Source organism: Megachile rotundata, chromosome 7 (assembly GCF_050947335.1).
Source record: "Megachile rotundata isolate GNS110a chromosome 7, iyMegRotu1, whole genome shotgun sequence".
Classification (NCBI taxonomy): Eukaryota; Metazoa; Arthropoda; class Insecta; order Hymenoptera; family Megachilidae; genus Megachile; species Megachile rotundata.
Genome location: NC_134989.1, coordinates 16,383,061 through 16,401,414, shown reverse-complemented (window position 1 = coordinate 16,401,414; position 18,354 = coordinate 16,383,061). Strand labels below are relative to the sequence as shown.

The window sequence follows — 18,354 nt, the reverse complement described above, 5'->3', positions numbered from 1 at the left end:
TCGCGACAGAATACGCTCAGCGAATCTCGTTACCTACGCTCCTTCCGATACTTCGTAAGTCCAACAGGTTGAATGGGACGCTTGCGCGAAAACGAACGCGATCACCTGGATAAATCACCGTAATCTACGCCGAGAACGAGAATCGAGGATCGACGAGGAACAAGGACCCATGGATAGGAAAGATGGCATGTCCGTAGAGGTATCTTGCGATCACATCTCGTCCACTTAGAACGATTGAATCGACGGAAGAAACGCGATGCTAAAATATATCCGACAGCAATCGAAAGACGAATCAAACGTATAAAGAAGAATTCGCGAAACGATTGAAATGATTTTACTCGAGAAACGCTGTTAGCGATTGGACGAAATAAGCGATACTCTACCGTGTAGAATACACTAGAGGCATACCAAGTACGATATTGATAGCATTAATACAACCGTCGACGCGTAATAGGAAATTTGCCAAAGGTGCATTCGAATGGAGAGGAGAAAAGGGAGATCAAGATGTCTACGTCTCGGCGAGGTAAAATAAATAACGCGAAAGTACGATGACACGAAGAAGAAAACCAAATAGAGAAAAGCGAAAGGAACGAGAAACGCGCGAAAGCGTGATAAGAAAAAGCAAAACGGTGGTAAACATAGCATATAAAATGATGATTGATTTATTGTGGAGATACAGACCATCCTCACCTGGTAAACTTCCCTTGGCGCGGACCCCCCCACGAGCGGACAGCCGCTGGACCCCACGGGCCCCTGAAGTTGCGGGGTTGCGTCCCCCCCTGACTGGCCCACGGAGTTGCGGGCCACCGACTCGGCCACGCGGGACTACTCCACGACCACGTCCAGCCTGGCCAAATAACACACACCCAATCGTTACCCTGTGCGACACTTATTACTTTCCTACATTTTTCGCGTCATTTTTTTATGATCATGCTTTTTAATCGTACTCTCGTTAATAGCCCTCCTCTTACATTCTACGTCGCGATACGTTAATATCGTTTTACCTGCGCATCGCCTATTGTAAAGTAAACCCTAATTAACCGACGTGACGGTTCCGTACGTAGATGTACGGTTGACGGAACCCGAGTCTTCGTAAATTTTCGATCTTAACGTTAAACGATTCTAGCTTACACATTATATACATATTATACCCATTATAAATAAATAAGTAAATAAATTGGTCAATCAATATACATATATATATATTCATACATGTAAATGCTGCGTATGGTTGAAGACACGTACGTTACGTTCTTACGCATGTACGTATATACTTCGAAGACACGAAACGTGTCGTATGTACAAACACCGACGAGCGTGGGTGTCTTGTCCATGAAAGGAGTACCAAAGACTTTCGCTCCTTAATCGATTTGCTTCGAGTTAACACGTTCAGCGTGACATCATAGGATGCAAAATTCGTGGAATCTGACGTTCGACATCAAAAGGAATTCGTTGAATTTTATCTTGGACTGAACGTGTTAATATAAGAGGCAATATCGATAAAAATAAGGTACTCTTCAAGGAGAGAAGCCATACGTCGTCGATGAACTCATACGTAAAAAATTATATACATATTTACTGTATTGCACTTGTGCAATTGTTGCTTAGAGCTGAAAAGAATGCACGCTGTACAGCACAAGAACAAAGGGATATTCACGTTACCCAACTTTCTGGAGTTACACAAGATCACTAGTACCGTTCACCCGCCACAAGACTCCTGATGCTGAAAGAAGTGACTGCATTTGATTAAATGAAAAAGACGATTATACGCTTTTGACACGAGCAAACTGATTACATAATTCACATACAGCAGTCGCATACATCAGACTGAAAAACAAGAAAAGATGATTCTCTGAATTCACAGAATCTTGTGGCGAGTGCAAAGTAGACCACCGAACTTTAAATTGTGAAACGGAACGGCAAGGATTGACCTGAATTTCTGTAATGCAAATTTAGTATGAAATTTTGATAGAAGTACAGTTCCGACAGTTTAAAGTTCAGTGATTTGCCAAAATGCGCAAGTCGCGCTCTACGACAAAACAAGCAATAGAATGCGTCTGCATTCTTTCTAGCTCGGCATAATATGTACAAACGTACATACGTACGTGATTCCGTACGTGTGTTCCGTGTATGTATGTTCGTATGTTTGTATCGTGTATATGTACATATATAAATATTTATACTCTTTCTCGTTACACATGTATATCGTACACGTATAGTTATGGAATAGAAGAAAGGATCAGACGAATGGACGATACGCTAGGCGCGAGGACGAGATAGAAGGAAATGGTAAATGGAAGAGAAAGCGTTCCGTGTACGTGCGTGCGTGCGTGCGTGTACACGCGTCGACTTAGGCCGACGCGTACGTACATATATGCAACGATACGTACGAGACGAAAGAACAGTGCAACGGAAGGGATCACCTAAACCAAATCTTACTAACCACATCTTGTTTCTTTTTTCTTTGATTTTATACAGGTAGCAGAAGTATTAGCAGAATTACCCAATGTATTTAAAGCGGAAAGCGAATTGTATCGGGATGGCGAAGGAACGTTTAAGCGACACAACCTACTGCACTGTCAGCTAGAACAAAATTCAACGAGTCAAAACGTCAAATATAAGCGGCGTAACATTACAGCAGGATACGTTAAAGCGTAAGCGGTATTTTACACACCTGAGCAAGCAACAGTCGTAAAATATTTACGATTTACACTACGAAATTACTAGCAGGAACTTTGCATTTTTTCCTTAAATCGGTTCTCCGTTACCGCGTCGTACACTGCGTCATGTACCGAGACGCTATGAGAACATTGCGAACGGGGAATATGTACAATTTTCGCGAAGAACCGTTTGCCCTTTTTAACGACCACCTAGATGCCTCCATATTCCTACGTTTTCTCGTCAGAGTCGCACAAAGATGCGAGCAGGATTCTCGCGCCTTTTTTCCACTTAACTAAGATACCTACTTATCTGTACATTTACCTAGCTACCTATCTGCCTACCTACCTACCCACTTAACCCAAATTGTCGTAGTTCGGAATATGTACAATTACGAGTTCGTACGCATACATCGTTTAAACCGTTCAGCTAATGGTCTTCTTGGCAGAAAATTGCACGGGGCCTCGAACAGATTTCTACCGATCGCGTGTAGATTTTGCTTAATGAATGACGATGAATGATTTCAGAAAACACTAACTCATTTTCGATTAAACAGCCGATGATTAAATTACCATCAAACACGACGATCCATGATTTAATTGAAACGAAAATTACTATTCCACGTCTCTAAAGACTTCTACAAAGAAATTCTGACGGATGAACGCGAACAACGACGGACATGTCCAAGCAGAAAAAACCACGTCAGAAAAACTATAACGCTTCCTTCGAACGTATGCGAGCATCAGCGGAATATAAAAAGAACTTGTACGCATACTATGCGGTAGATCGGTTAATCGATAAACCGATTAATTCATTCATCCGTATATTTATTCATCTACCTACCTATCTATTTATTTATCTATCTATCTACTTACCTACCTATCTACTCACAGGCACACGCGTGCCATTTACACGTCTATCTACATATTTATCTACGCATCGAATTATGAACTAGACGATCGGTTAGTTGGTCCGTCGAACTAACGTAATGATAATGGTTATCGATACACTTACGATATTTGATCCGCAGTTTGAAATATATACATATATATGTTTCGTATATATATGTATATATATCTACATCATATCCGAGCCACGAGACGTACGTCGCTCCGAGCAAGATAATGAACGCTTCTTAAACGTGCCACGATCGCTATTTATGTTTTCGTAACGCGTGCATGATGCATACACTCGAAATAAAAATGATAAAGCAGCTCTCGAGCAATAAATTAGAGATAACGATTCAGAATCGCGGGATCTGTGATATGAAATGATTGATGAATCGATCGTGGCCCGTCGATATCACCTATTCGAGTATCCGCTTACCGTCTTCGGCGACTTCGCTAACATCTACCCGGTATATACGCGTACGCGTGTGCGTATGTACGTATATACACGTAACAGGTTGGTCGTAAAAAATGCACTGACAATTTTCCCATCGATGTTTTCAGCCTACGACTTCGTTCGAAACGAGCAACGATCATTGTGGGTAAGCGGTAGGAAGACCTACGTAACCGTAAACGTGTAGCCTTATTTTGTTTTTCTTGTCGGAAAAAGGGAGAAAACGGGAGAGAGAGAGTCGAAAACCCCGTTTAATCTTCTATCGTCTCTTCGGTTACGACCGCTTCGCTGTTTATTTTTTTCGTTTTTTCCATTTCTCTTTTATTTTCGAATGTTCTAATAGCTTTTCCCGGCTTCTTTTTTCATTGAAAAATTTAGAATGGGTCTACCATGGCTCAGATATGATTAGCGAGTAATTTGAAAGTGGCAACGTGTTCGGTTTCTGGGATACCGTTAACGCGAGCGATGGAATTAGTGAAACGCGTACGCGCGGTATTGCATTGGGCTTTCGACGACGTGTCATTTATGATTCTCCTGCTCTCCCCTCCTTTATTTTCTCAAATCGAACGCAATTTGCCCTAAAATTATCCACGTACTCGGCTTACGGTAGCAGCCATGCATAGGAACACCCAACTTTCTTCCCTGTCGCGCAAACTCGTTCCGTTCTAGTACTTCCCAGTTTCTTAATCCTTTACTATTTCACGGGGAAGGAAGAGGGGAGAAGTAAATTCACATCCAAATGATACCGTACAATTAGTAGAGGAGAGGTGGGAGTCTCTGGATAAAACGATAAATTAAAAAAAACGTGGAAAAGCAGTTACTCGCGTATCTATGCAAAAGATTGAGACGCGTATTCGTCCAAAGATACGCGTAACGAAATAGCAGGCGCGTCGTAAACGTTAAGGCGATCGTGAGATGCTAAAAACTTTTGCAGTGAAGCACGCTTCCGAATTGTGCTTCGATTAGCGGTTAATCGGAGGAGTTAACGCGCACTCTTATTAGAAAGAGAAAGATAAAAGTGAATGAGATTATGGGCAGGTTATTTGGAAGAAGTGGATCGTACGATGAAACTCGGGAACGTTCCGTGAACACTGTGCCACAGTCAAATTACCGCCGATGCGTTTATATACGCGTACACGTGCGTATACGCGTATACAGGCGCACACCGCGTGCGTACGCAAATATTTATTTTAAGAAAAAAAATTTAAAAAAAAGGGAAGAAATTAATAATAATGTTTCAAGAACGGAAACGACTTTTTTAGAACCATTAAAAAAGGCGACCCACCGGTTGAGGCTGCCTGCCTCTCCCTCTGGCAGGTGGCGGAGGCGGCGCGTAATCGAAATAGTAATCTTCGTATCGATAATAGTCATCGTAATATGGATCACTGTAGCCACCTCGATAATCCCCATAACCGTAATAGTCGTAATCATAATCTATAAAAACACACATTACAAATAGACCCAAATTTAGCCACGATATATCCAATTGACAACTTATTCAAAACTAATACTTGCGTTTTCGTGTTTTCGTTTTTTTTAAATAATTTTTTTTTTTTTTTTATTTTTGTAATAAGAAAAGGCATGCCGGGAAAAGATGGTTTTGAAAATCCAATGAGAGGAAATCAACAAAAAAGAAAAAGAAAATAAAGAGCAAAAAACGTACGTATTTCAATAATACCGTGATTTTTACCTCACAATCGAAGCTACTTATAAAAACAGTTCAATCGAAATCATTACGAAAAAAAAGAGATTAGTAATTTCTCAACGCGTAATTACGCGATACCGCAAAGAAAAATCTGTATAAATATAAATTACCCTACCACCATCACGTATCCTGGTTATTTTTTTTATTTAACTTTGCACCTCGTCCGGATCATCGAAAACTTTTCTTCATTCTTTTAATACATTTCTCGAGACATTCGTTTCACTTTCAACGTCAGTAACCTTCTGAATTAAATAACTCATGTTCGTCTTTGCACCATATATTACATGCAATGTTAATATTAAGGCACCCGCAATTTTCGATGATCCGTTGGCGTATAACAACGGGCACGTTGTAATTTCAAAACAGGAAAAAAAAAGAAGTACAAATTGTCTACTGGTAAATCATACGCTTTACTACGTGTTCCACTCGTAATTCAATTCGCATCTTACCTATTTCCATGAGAGCTGAAATCAAATCGTTTGAATTTATGATGCATACAAAATCAACAAAGTACACACGCTTACGTAAAATGGAATAGAACAAACAACGTAAAAAAAAATCAAGAGAGAAAAGGAGAAAAAACATCCTCTTCGTGGGCAACGCACGCGCGACCGCGCACTGCCACGAACTAAATCTCATTTTTGGCACCAATAGTACATAAATACAAAACAAACAGTACGCATGCAATTATTCGTTGTGATAAATGAAAATAAAGGTTTATATATATATATATATATATGTAAAAGAAAACAGGTGTCACAGGAAGTGGTAGTGGTAAGGCAACGAGGTGCTCTTACTGCAATGATGCCGGGTCACGACGTACATGCGTACGCCTAATCCCGCATACGTATAAAAATATAGAGAATACAAAGATATTTTTTTCTTAATTCAGCGCTTTACAAGCTTGTACTTTGCCCGAATTGTTATGAAACTTTAAATGTTTACATAAATACTTCAGAGTCAAACGTAAGTTCGACTCCGGTCAAAATAATAGGTACGATTAAAAACGGAAAAGTAACGAGCGATCAATGACCGAACGCGCGACGATGATAGGCTCAGACCAAATTTAACTTGGCAAAATCCGATATCGCGACGATTGACGCGTTAACGAAGAGAAAAAAATGAAAAAAAGGAAAAAAAAGAAAAGAAAAAGAAAAAGACAAAGTATTCCATTATCCGAGCACTTTCTCACTACAACCTTCCAACGTGACGCGAAATTTGATTTACGAATTTGGTACTCGAATGTGTAGAACTCGAACATTTTCAACAAATAAAAAAATGCTATCGTTCAAACTACTTTGCAATTTCATATATTTGATATTTCGTTAACTTTGTTAGATCTTCTGCTTTAGATAGACGGATTCGTGAATATTTATGAGAATGATTTATGTTTGAAAAGCAACGACGAAGTCGAATAATGGAATCGTGTAGTTTTAATCGAGGTTGAAGAAAAGGATAACGATAACGTCGCCACGACGTTAAGGATACCACGTTATTTTTGGATACCTTTTTAATTCGTGAATAAAACTTCTCGTGTATACTTGTCATGCGCGTAAGCCAAGGTATGTAGTGAGATAGTGAAAAATCCCCATAAGCATGCGGGATATCTGTGTGATGTAAACATTACCGTAACGATATTCGTATAAACGATCTAAAAATGGTTTACGTTTACTTTAATCTGAAAAATGAAACGTTAACGTTTTAAATCTGGAAGAAATTTTACAGGAGCGCGCAAACGCTAAAATCCTTTGGGTCGACGCATCCATTTCCGCGACCGGTCAATTCGTATTCCATTTTCACATACTCGTTTCGCGTTCGATCGATCAAAATAAAAATACGTATCGCGCGTTAATGAAATTTACAAGAATCATATAATAAGGAAAAAAAAAAATTAGTAAATATACACGCGTTCAAAAGTTATGGTCTAAGCCTAAATACGAATCGAAAACGAGGAGTTAATTCAATGGAAAAGAAAAAGATACGCGTTACGTGTAAAACCGTTAACGATGGAACGTCGAAAATATAAATTTGCATAATAACCGAGCACGCGCGCGCATACGTACATAAGTACACACACGCATACATATGCATTTACTTGGTGCGTTAAGCGTGTACGCGCATATGCGCACGCGTGCATCGTAAACGGATGGGCATAAGAAAAACCAACGAATCGCGAGTAACGAAGAAAAGCTGACCAATACTTACCGTAATCGCCTCGTCCCATTTGTCCACGCATACCTGCGCCAGTACCTCGAGGACCTTGACCGGGTCCCCGAATTGGCATAGGTCCTCCCATCATACTTGGATGTGACGGAGAACCTCTGAAACAGAAACCTTTGTTATAACATTGTCGTCGAACGCTTCATAGAAAATGCAGCAGCTACCGATCGCATAATTAGCGACTATTGGGTTTATCGCAACTCACCCGCTACGACCCTGGAACATTTGAAACATTCTTCGCTCCCTAGCACGAAGCATCTCTTCTTTTTTCTTTTTATCGGATGGTGGTTTCGCCAGGGATACTTCTATGTGAGAACCTCCGATTTCTTTTCCATTTAGTTCGTTCATCGCCTGTAAAATAACCACGCGCAACATTTATTAATCAGATTCACCAGTAACTGAGTGCGTTTGAAAGACGTTTGGATCGTAGGCCATGATTATGCAATTTGTTGATCCAGAGAACGCGTCTCTTACCTTAACGGCATTGTCCCTTTCTTCAAAATGTACAAAAGCATAGTCTTTGATTTTTTTCACTCTTTCGATATTACCGTACTGTTCAAAGACTTCTTTCAGCTTCTCTTCCGAGCAGTCTTGCGTCAAATTCTTCACGTACAGCACGCGTACCTGAAACACACGATACGATTAATGAGAAGCGTTCTTTGATCGTAATGATTCTTCGCCACGTTGCTTGACTGTCATTTACTTTAGACATTGTCTGTTCATCGGGTTCCTCCTGAGGATCGGCCCAGTCCACTATGATGTCGCAGCCCCACACCTTAATTCGACCAGTACTTAATCTTCGTTTCGCCAACGAAGCTGCTTTATGAGATTCATATTCTAAGAAGCAAAAGCCCCTGTTTTTCTTCTTATCGTCCGGCGAACTGTAGATGATCACCTCCGTCAGGCCAGCTATGCAACGAACAATTAGACGATACGGATCAGTAATGTTTATCGTAACGGCGAGCGAATACCGAATACATACGTCTATGCGGATCAAGAAAGAAAAGAGATAAATGACAACGACAACGACACAACGAAAAAAAAGACGCAAAACGAAAAGAAGGAGAAAAACAAAATTTGCCAAATTATGTGTTTCGTTATGTTTATGTATATATACGTATCCATATATGTGTATATATACATAATAAGTAGAAGCGACTATATTAGGTGATAATAAAACATAATAAATTAAAGGGACAAGAAAAGATGTACATTATACTAGCTAAATTTCACTTTCTTCCAACGTGTTAACGTGTTTAGAAAATGTTGTCGATCATGATATGCTATTATGCTTGAAACGATGTGAAATAGAGAGAAAGAGAGGCGGGGAGAGGGCGAAAACAAGAACTGAACGCGTAGTAAATTCTCCAACTTACTGATTGGATTAAGCATGAAAATCGTCACGATTTATGATCACGGTTATGACAGTACAATAAAAAACCAAAAATAAGAAAGGAAAAAACAACGAAAGTAAAAGTTTCTATCATAAGAATATACCTTCTGGGTTTTTGCAAATGTACAAATTGTATTAGGATCTTTTCACCGTTAATTTTGAGCACGTATGTTTCAAATTTTCTCCCTTCTCCCCCCCATCTCCTCGTCCCTTCCCTTACTGCTCTAAACATGTGCTCGCACCAGAAACTATCGACAGTTGCAAACTTTTATGAATCTTCGACTCATGCAACATATGTACGTATGTACGTAACATGCAGTAAAAGATATGTGTACATACGTATACATGGTACACGTATCGGTTTCGTTCTTTCGTTCTTCCGAAAAATACAAATTGAAACAAGCGGTATACAACTGTTTTCGTTGAACAAAAAAGAACGCCTTGAAGCGTCCACGTAGTATGCTATCTTTTGAAGTATTCGTTTGTACATATGCGATATAAGAAAACAAGAAAAAGGAAAGAAAATAGAAAATGCACTCGGAGAAAGTATAATAAAAGAATAGATCAGAAAGAAATTAGTAATTCTTTTCATGAAATAAAACAGCAAAGTTGTTGCTCGATCCCGTAACATTTCTGATTCGTCAAAGTGCGTTGAAATGCAAATTATTTCAACGATATCGTTTATCCTATTTTACCGACGCGCAAATACGAAAGGTTATCGTTATCATGAAATCGTCATGCTATTAGAATTGGCATGCATCGATAAACGATTAAATTACAAGTACGCAAAATAACCAATATACTTTGAAATCATAATTCGTTCGAACAACTGTTATTTTATACGTACGACCGATAATACGATAACCAACCTTTTCTCACGATCAACAGAACAAAAAAACAAAACCAATAAATAAATAAATTAAGAAAGAAATAAATAAAAAGGGAAAACCATCAGCACAAACATTCAAACTATTACTTTTCTCTTATAATAATAAACTTGAATCATCATCATTTCTCCCTTTTCCTATAAGAAATAGTTCTCCTCTCCTTCCTCTCAGTTTAGAAGCCGGTTCATGTGCCTATGGTTAAAGTATGTACGCGTATTTTTACGTATACGTACGCTCGTACACTCGTGCGCAATACGGAAACACGAGCTGTTCGATACAAACGAGTTTATGTCATTAAAACGATCAGGTAAAAATAAACAAAAGAAACATAAAAAAAAAAGAAATAAAAAAAAAATAAAAGAAAGATTAACGGCTTATTCTACAGCAATAATTTTCGTAAATTGCCGTGCTAATACTTCGCCGCTAAAAATTTCTATTCCTTTTCGTTAATCAAATCCGCCAGTAACATTTCCTTTTCGTTTCGCTTGTTATCTCCTCTCTGAGTCCAGACTTTATTTATTACATGCAAGAATTCTATGCAAACACACATAAACACGTGAGAAATACCAATAATATACATTCGCTTAATCACTGCCCGATCGATACTTGTCACTTTCGATAACAAATATATGATAAATTGACCAAGTTGACGCTCGAAATTCATTTTCTACCGAGCAGAAAACATAACTGTGTAAATACCTCGTCGACGTATTTCTCGATACGCGTACGATAAAAATTCTTCTAATTCGAAACTTTCGCTTACTCGCGATTGAACTCAATTGTATCCCAAATTTTAATGAATTCGAACAAAACGAGAAATAACGTATCGAAAGAGAACGCGTCTAGTCAAGGAAATTATTAAAAAAGAATGTATTAAAAATAGAAAAATGAAAATGTTGAATTTTAAAAAACGAAAAGGCACAAGCAGAAAAATCTGTGCTACGATAAATCGAACAATTTTTTGTCTCTTTGCCAATCCATTTGCTTGAACACTGATGAAACAATAAAGAACCGATCGAATCAAAAAGTGAAACATTCTTACTGGAAATGAAACGAACTATCTTTGGGAAATTTCATAACGAGAATGCGCGCAAAATGGTTTCGTGGAAACGAGAAAGGTCTTACAATCGTGCGTTGAACGTACCAATTCGGAAATAATTTCTCTTAACCGACAAATGACACGAGAGGGTTAAAAATAAACTCGTCTGGGACCTCTGATTAATATGGAATTAAAAAAAGAAAAAAAAATAAACAAAAAGAAAAAAAAAGAACAGAAAAACAGCCGATACGTATCGCTAAGAGATTAAGATTCTGGTTCCCACCATCTTTCCCACTGAACTTCCTTTGGTTACTGCTTGTTGCTGATTTAAGGACAATTGTCAACTTACGTGCGTGCTTTGTAAATTCTTCGAACAAGTCATCTCGGTCTCGATTCTTTGGAATATTTCCCACAAACAAGCGATGATTGTTATAAGATACGGTAACACCAATCTTTTTCCCTTTCCGAATCTCATAATCATTCAGCTGTAAGAATAATGTGGAAGGAGAGTGCCAATTAAGCTTGCCTTTTATAATTTCACCTGCTTATTGGCTGTCTGAACATGGGATTCGTGAAGCGACCTTCAGGGATGTTTGTATTGTACAAAGGAACAGGACAAGCTATAGTTGATTACGGATTATGGAGAGTGAAACGAGAGTAAATATCGTACATAGTAAATGACGAGGTGAATGGATAGGTTAGTGATTGGTTGGTTGGTTGGCTGATTGATCGGATAGGTGGTTGAATGATAGGTACGTGGGTAGGAATGCCTGTCCGTTTGTTAGCGAGCCAAACGCCCCAGCGGTCCACGCAGATCTCCCATACCCTCATGCTCGAGGCCCAGTCATGAATCGCGCGTATGGCGTGTCATCAATAATCGCAACCAGAAAATACGAGAGTTTCTTTTTTTTCGTCATATCACGTTTTACCACGTTTTGCCCTTTTAGTGCTATATGTAGCTTCCACATTTTCTCTTTCAGTCATTACGTTTCCTTTCTGCATCGTTTACGGCGAAAAAGAAAACGTAATCGTATGCAATTGCGGTATGGTCGATCCATCGATCGACCGTTAGAAGATCGGGAGAATTCGGATGAAATTTGGCACGTGCACGCGCACATTTATGTGTGTCTCTCTGTATATGATGTGTATATTCATGTTATGGCACGACATGGTATGGTACGGAAAGGTGAGGTATATGGTATGATATGATATATGATATGGTATAATGCGATATGATGTGTATGGTATATGATATGATATCTTATAATATAGTGTGATTATATAAATCCACTTGCATCCGTGCATACGAGTGAGTGAACGTGTACGTGTGTATGTAAGAAAACCGAGGAATAACGTTGAGTCGTAGTGGTGGTAGCGATGGTACAGGTGATGTGTATTACGCGAAGACGCGACGGATGCATGAAACGACGATGAAAGTAATGATGATTAGCGAGGTAACAATGGCAGTGGCAGTGGCAGTGGCAGTGGCAGCGACAGTGACAGTGATGGTGATAATGGTAACAACTAAGAAAAAAAGGAAATAACAATAAGGGTAATAAGGAAGGTTAAAAAACAGAGAAACGGGATTGGAATAAAGAAATCTGGAAATACGATGAATAAAAGTGAAAAGCGAATAACTCATAACTCAACCTAAATATGCGAGGAAAAGAAGATTTGGACCAGAGAGGTGTTACTGTTCACTAATAAACCGAGAGGCAAGGAGACTGAGCAGAACTGAAGGTGCTATAGGTAATCGCGCGTCGCACGGTCGCACAGTCGCGAGCGCGATCGTTTTTCTTTTGTTTTTCCTTCAATATTTCTCCATAAATTCCATACCATCTACAACCACTACTTAAAAGCTACCACTCTTAAATTACAAAATACAGGTAAACAGGTAGGTATAGGTAGATAGGTAGGTACACACGCCTCGAATTCACTTTACCTGTTAATTTACCAAATTCCTCCAAGATCTCCTCTTTGCCTTTTGACTTTGGTATGTTCCCCACGAAAAGTCGTAGATTAGGAACGCTAATGTTTACTTTCAGATTCTTGCCGGGTTTTATTTCGTGATTATCGAGCTGTGGGATGAAGAAAACAAACACATGCCTAATATTGTTCCAATCAGATATTCCACATTGTATGTAATTGCAATAAACAGAATAAATTTAGGAAAAATTTTTCAAAATATGCAATTTAGCGAATCAATTAACATGGCCTGGTTCCATAAAAGCGAGAAAGTGGCATGCGCTTTGTCGCTCGAGTCTTCACAATATAGGAAACCGGCGTTCACGTATCATGTGCTCCTGTAAACAAATTTTAAGCCTACCAATTTTCCAAAAATTTTGTTACAAAAATTGTCACTGTCCAATAAAAGTCAACCAATTAGGTAAATATACCCCTAACCAATTAGACCACACGAGACTTTTTTTTCATCGTCAATGTTTTGAAAGGTTCTCCACTCCCAATTTTGCCCACTGAGCAAAGAGGAGAGCTGGAAAAAGAAACTTATCCAGGGTATCATTAATGTATGCATGTATATACGTGTACGCATATAATTGTGTATGCGCGCATACATATGTATGCACGATGTGTGTAAATCCGGCGATATACTTATGTAAGTATAAATGCGTGTGATTACGTATTGTTTATATATGTATGTACGTGTAAATGTTTGTAGTGTATATGTATGCATGCACGTATATATATGTATTGGTTGTGTTGTATGTATGTATGCGCGTAACTATCCTTTTTGGCTCGTATCACATATTTGGGATGTTTTGGAAACATATGCTTAATTGTGAATTGATGGTTAAGGACGCGTGCACGCACACACACGCACACACGCGCACCCACACACGTGTATGTGTGTGTGTATATGCGTGTGTGGGTGGGTGGGTGACCGAATGTATATATGTATGTATATGTATATGTGTATGTATAAAACAATTATGTGGATTGTTCCTGACTAGAAATATTGAATCTTAAGTTATCTTTTATCATTAGTGAAACAATACTGAAACGATTGCGTTAAACTACCGAAAAAGAAAATAAATAAAATAATAAATAAATAATAATATTATTATTATTATTATTAAAGAAAAATAAAAATAAAACGCAAGTCACAACATAGAACAAGCCACATGGGAAGTATGAAAAAATTTATTCGAAATGTTTAATGTAAAAAGAAATAAAAGAAAGGAGACATATAATATTATGGAATTGGATTCATAAAATTTACCGAATAAAATAACAAATGTTAAAGGTAAAAGATATTATTTGAGAGGCAGATTTTACTGTTGTTCATTATTAATTAACTATTATTAGAATGAACGATCAGATTTTAGAGAAATAAATTATTTCAATAAAAGGTGAAAGAAAAAAGGATAAAGTACTTAAAAATAGATTTAAACATTTCGAAAGTCTACTTATTTTGGTAGCAATAACAATTTTGTAACATTTCTAAAAATTGTATAAAAAAAAAGAATAAAGGGAATTGACATGTTCATAACAATATATCAGAAACTAGGATAACAGAATGTATACGCTTCACAAACATGTACCTACATGATAATAAGAATATTGGAAAATGTCTACATACCTCTTTAACAGCTTGTTGTGCTGCTTCCCTATTAGTAAAAGTAATAAATGCATATCCCCTGTTGCAACCTGCCATTGGATCCATCATTAATCTCAAATCCCAAATTTTGCCACATTTTTCGAATAAAGGAATCAATTCATCTTCATACATATCTTTTGGAATTTTTCCACAGAACACCTTTCATAAAAACAGAAATGTAGTTAACAAAAACAAAAGATAACAAAAAATCCTTTTCACAGACTCTCTTTCAGGCACATCAATAAATAGATAAATAACAATGTATTATGCCTTACCTCACAACCAGTTCCTGGTGTCGGACCTTCCCAATTTGGAGGAGGTCCTCCATATTTTCTTTGCCCGGTCGTTACATCCAAAGGATACCCAGTTCGTTCAAGAATCATCTAAAATATTATCATTTGCTTATATACCTTTCATATAACTTAAATAACAATCACATGCATATACTAGTAAATGCTTTAAATTAGAAAAACATAGGTTTACTTTTATTTTATCCTCATCTGGTGCTTTTGGAGTCGTGCTGGTACCAGTACCTTGTCCACCTCGACTTTTTTGTCTATATGTTTTCATTACACCGCATAAATATGCGGATTTGTTTGATACATGCTCTAAATTAGATTCAAGAAATTGTATGAGTACATTTAATGCACCATCGACAGGAAATTCTTTCAATGCATCTAATGCTCTTGCATCCAAATCTACATGTGCTAATTTTCCTGTCTTGTAAATTTCGTCTAATTTAGCAGCTACTTTTTCATCCAGTCCATACTGAATTAATTTTGCAAAGTCTTCTGTTCTTTCTGTGTATTCCATTTCTTCCTTAGATTGCTTCTCTTCCATTTTTATTTCTCCATTCCCTTCTGCCATAGCTGAAATAAATTGTTTTAATTTAATATATGAATATAGCATTGAAACAAAGCAATGTATATTCTTGATGATTTGCTATTTGTTTGATAATAATTAAAACAATAAATCATTCATAAGTTAATACAATGATCAGGATTTATCCTAATGTACATTTTGTCATTCACACTGTATTTTCAAGTAATATGCAGGAAATATCTTATTATTTTGTACTATTTCATTCTGATTAAATTTGAACAGGACTATATAAATTATGTCTGAAGCAATAAAAAACACAACAATGATCATTGAAATATAATAAATTTATAATTGCATGTCACTAACCAAAATGAAGTAATTTTTACCGCATATTATTACACGTTTAATAACAAAACATGGGAAATATTTGATAATAAGTAGTGTAAAATTAATATACAATTAAAAAACAATACACTTAAATAAAGGAAAGGCAAAGAAAAAAGCGGAAGAGAAGAAGAAAAGGAAGAAAGAGAGAAGGAGAAGGAAAAAAAGAAAAAGGAAGCCTTGGAAAACAGGGCTACCGAAGTAAATGAAAAAGAAAAGAAGTAGAAGATGAAAATAATAAAAAACAAATACATTAAATAAAAATATTTCGAAGATATTCGCAACTAGAAATGCAATACATAAAAAAGTGAAACATGTCTTCTTATGCGAATCTGTAACTAACCGCTCGATATAGAATACGCGATCTGTGCAATTTCCCGCGTTAATAAATAACCTGCACGAAATTCGAAATATCACAAATTATCAAACAAATAATAAAATGATGAACAAGAAGGCTTTTATAAACTCTGTCAACATATCGTTAATGACATTTTGTAATCAACTCAATATATAAAATATACGAAAAAAATGTTAATACCGTATAAGTTATATTTTAAAATATGATAATTTGAAATTATTATAATCGCAAAACTGAACTAATAACGGAGCTAAATACACAGTGCACAAATTAAGCTCTTTAAAAAGTGTAGTTAAAATTTTGTGCGTATAGCTTGCCGGCCGGCAATGGTGCTGCATCCATATTTCTTGAAGAATACGATGCACTTCTACACTGGCCACAAAGTCAACACCTATTTTTCTAACCGACAAATTTCCACCCGCGTTTATTAATACATTACTAAACAAAAATGCAATAATAAAATATATTCGCAATATTTGTAAAAAGAAAAATGATACGGATATACCTTAGAAAGTAAATGAACAGAATCCTCCTGCGAGGAAATGGCGACAGACGTCAACGTGATTGCAGACTACGGGGTTCACAAAACGACGCGCAAAGATACGCTCGAACCCAGCGACACGAGTTAGCCATTTTCTTTTAAGACACATTCGCGAATTCTGATTGGCTCGTGCAAAAAGCTTAGAGGAAAAAGTTGACCATGCAACATGCATTCATAAAATAACGAATCTTGTAATTGAATCGTGCATACAGCAGATTACGTAAATTTTTTTATATGTACATTCAAACTATTACTGTCGTACTATTTTTCTTACTTCTTTTCATAATAACAATAATAATAACTTTAAATTTTTTACATTTATTTTTGACGCTGCACTATCAATTTTAACGGAATACTCTGCGAATAAATTACTGCATGTACATTCTACATGACGAACTTTTGTATTGTTCTATGCAATTTTTCCACATTTTATCATTTCTAAATAAAATTTCTATTAATAAAATTTAAGAAGAAATATCTTTTTAATCACGAATTGTATAATTCATTTTATTGAAGTATATGGTTCTGCTATAAAATAAAATATGAGAATTGGAATGTCACACCGATCAATTATTCTTATTTTTATTTCTGCAATATGATAAACAGAAATTCTATTATTTTATAACCTCGAATTTCACGATGGAAACACATACATATGTGGGATTCTAATATAGCCTATTGAATTATAATACTTTGTGATCGATAACACACGTATTATATATTATAACATTTTTAAACAGCACTCTTCTCTTTCCTGCACAGTAATTAAAAATAGGAAAATGCCAAATCTATAACTCTTAGCAACATCGAATGATGGGAAACCGAGCACAATAACCTCTCACACATGATAACATTACAAGAAATAAATATGAGAAGAAGAATAGAATGTAAACGATTAAATGATATAAAAATGTTGTACCTGTATGAAATTTGTAATCTTCACAGTATTAATTTTAAACAATTCGTAAAACGAAGAAAACGGCACCAGGTACGGCACAGAACAGTCACAAGCTTTTAACTGGTACAAAATTCATATTATAGATACAATCGATGTTAAACACGAGAACAAGAACTTGCGTATATTTCGCTTCACTTTCGCGTTCTATTCCACTGTGTTTTAATACGTGTTACAAATTATAAACACTTTATCGTATAACTGAAATGTAACGAATGAATTTAGTCTTGTAGGCACTTGCAAAGTTCCAATAATATTGCAATGATAGTGAAGATAAGTGGAGTAAGCCCGGGCGCAGCGTTTTGATATCGTGTAGTGCCTACATAGCCGTAATGCATAAATTGGACTGTCTCGTTGAAAGAACGATGCAGTGGTGCAAGCCTCACAAAACCAAACCAGTTTTCTCGCTTGCTTGCTGCTTGCTTGCTAGTTGCG

General features: G+C 36.9%; 1 protein-coding gene across 15 annotated transcripts in view; it reads right to left on the bottom strand.

Annotated features, from left to right (window-relative positions):
- The window catches only part of Syp (synaptotagmin binding cytoplasmic RNA interacting protein), a 23,573-nt gene extending 5,219 nt beyond the window's left edge, over positions 1-18,354 (bottom strand). For 2 of the 15 annotated variants that reach the window (XM_076533799.1, XM_076533800.1), the window contains exons 1-12: positions 17,884-18,354; positions 15,343-15,728; positions 15,135-15,242; positions 14,842-15,018; positions 13,186-13,321; positions 8,628-8,833; positions 8,399-8,548; positions 8,130-8,275; positions 7,910-8,025; positions 6,154-6,168; positions 5,285-5,433; positions 691-847 (exon numbers count right to left, since the gene is read on the bottom strand). In XM_076533799.1, coding sequence (XP_076389914.1) covers positions 691-847; positions 5,285-5,433; positions 6,154-6,168; positions 7,910-8,025; positions 8,130-8,275; positions 8,399-8,548; positions 8,628-8,833; positions 13,186-13,321; positions 14,842-15,018; positions 15,135-15,242; positions 15,343-15,726 — 1,744 coding nt within the window. In that variant the 5' untranslated portion in view covers positions 15,727-15,728; positions 17,884-18,354. Of the gene's footprint in view, positions 1-679; positions 848-1,662; positions 2,584-5,284; positions 5,434-6,153; positions 6,169-7,909; positions 8,026-8,129; positions 8,276-8,398; positions 8,549-8,627; positions 8,834-11,592; positions 11,729-13,185; positions 13,322-14,841; positions 15,019-15,134; positions 15,243-15,342; positions 15,729-16,603; positions 16,762-16,928; positions 17,086-17,883 lie in introns of those variants that run through there. The other 13 variants (XM_076533801.1, XM_076533805.1, XR_013038822.1 and 10 more) reach the window with 12 other exon arrangements.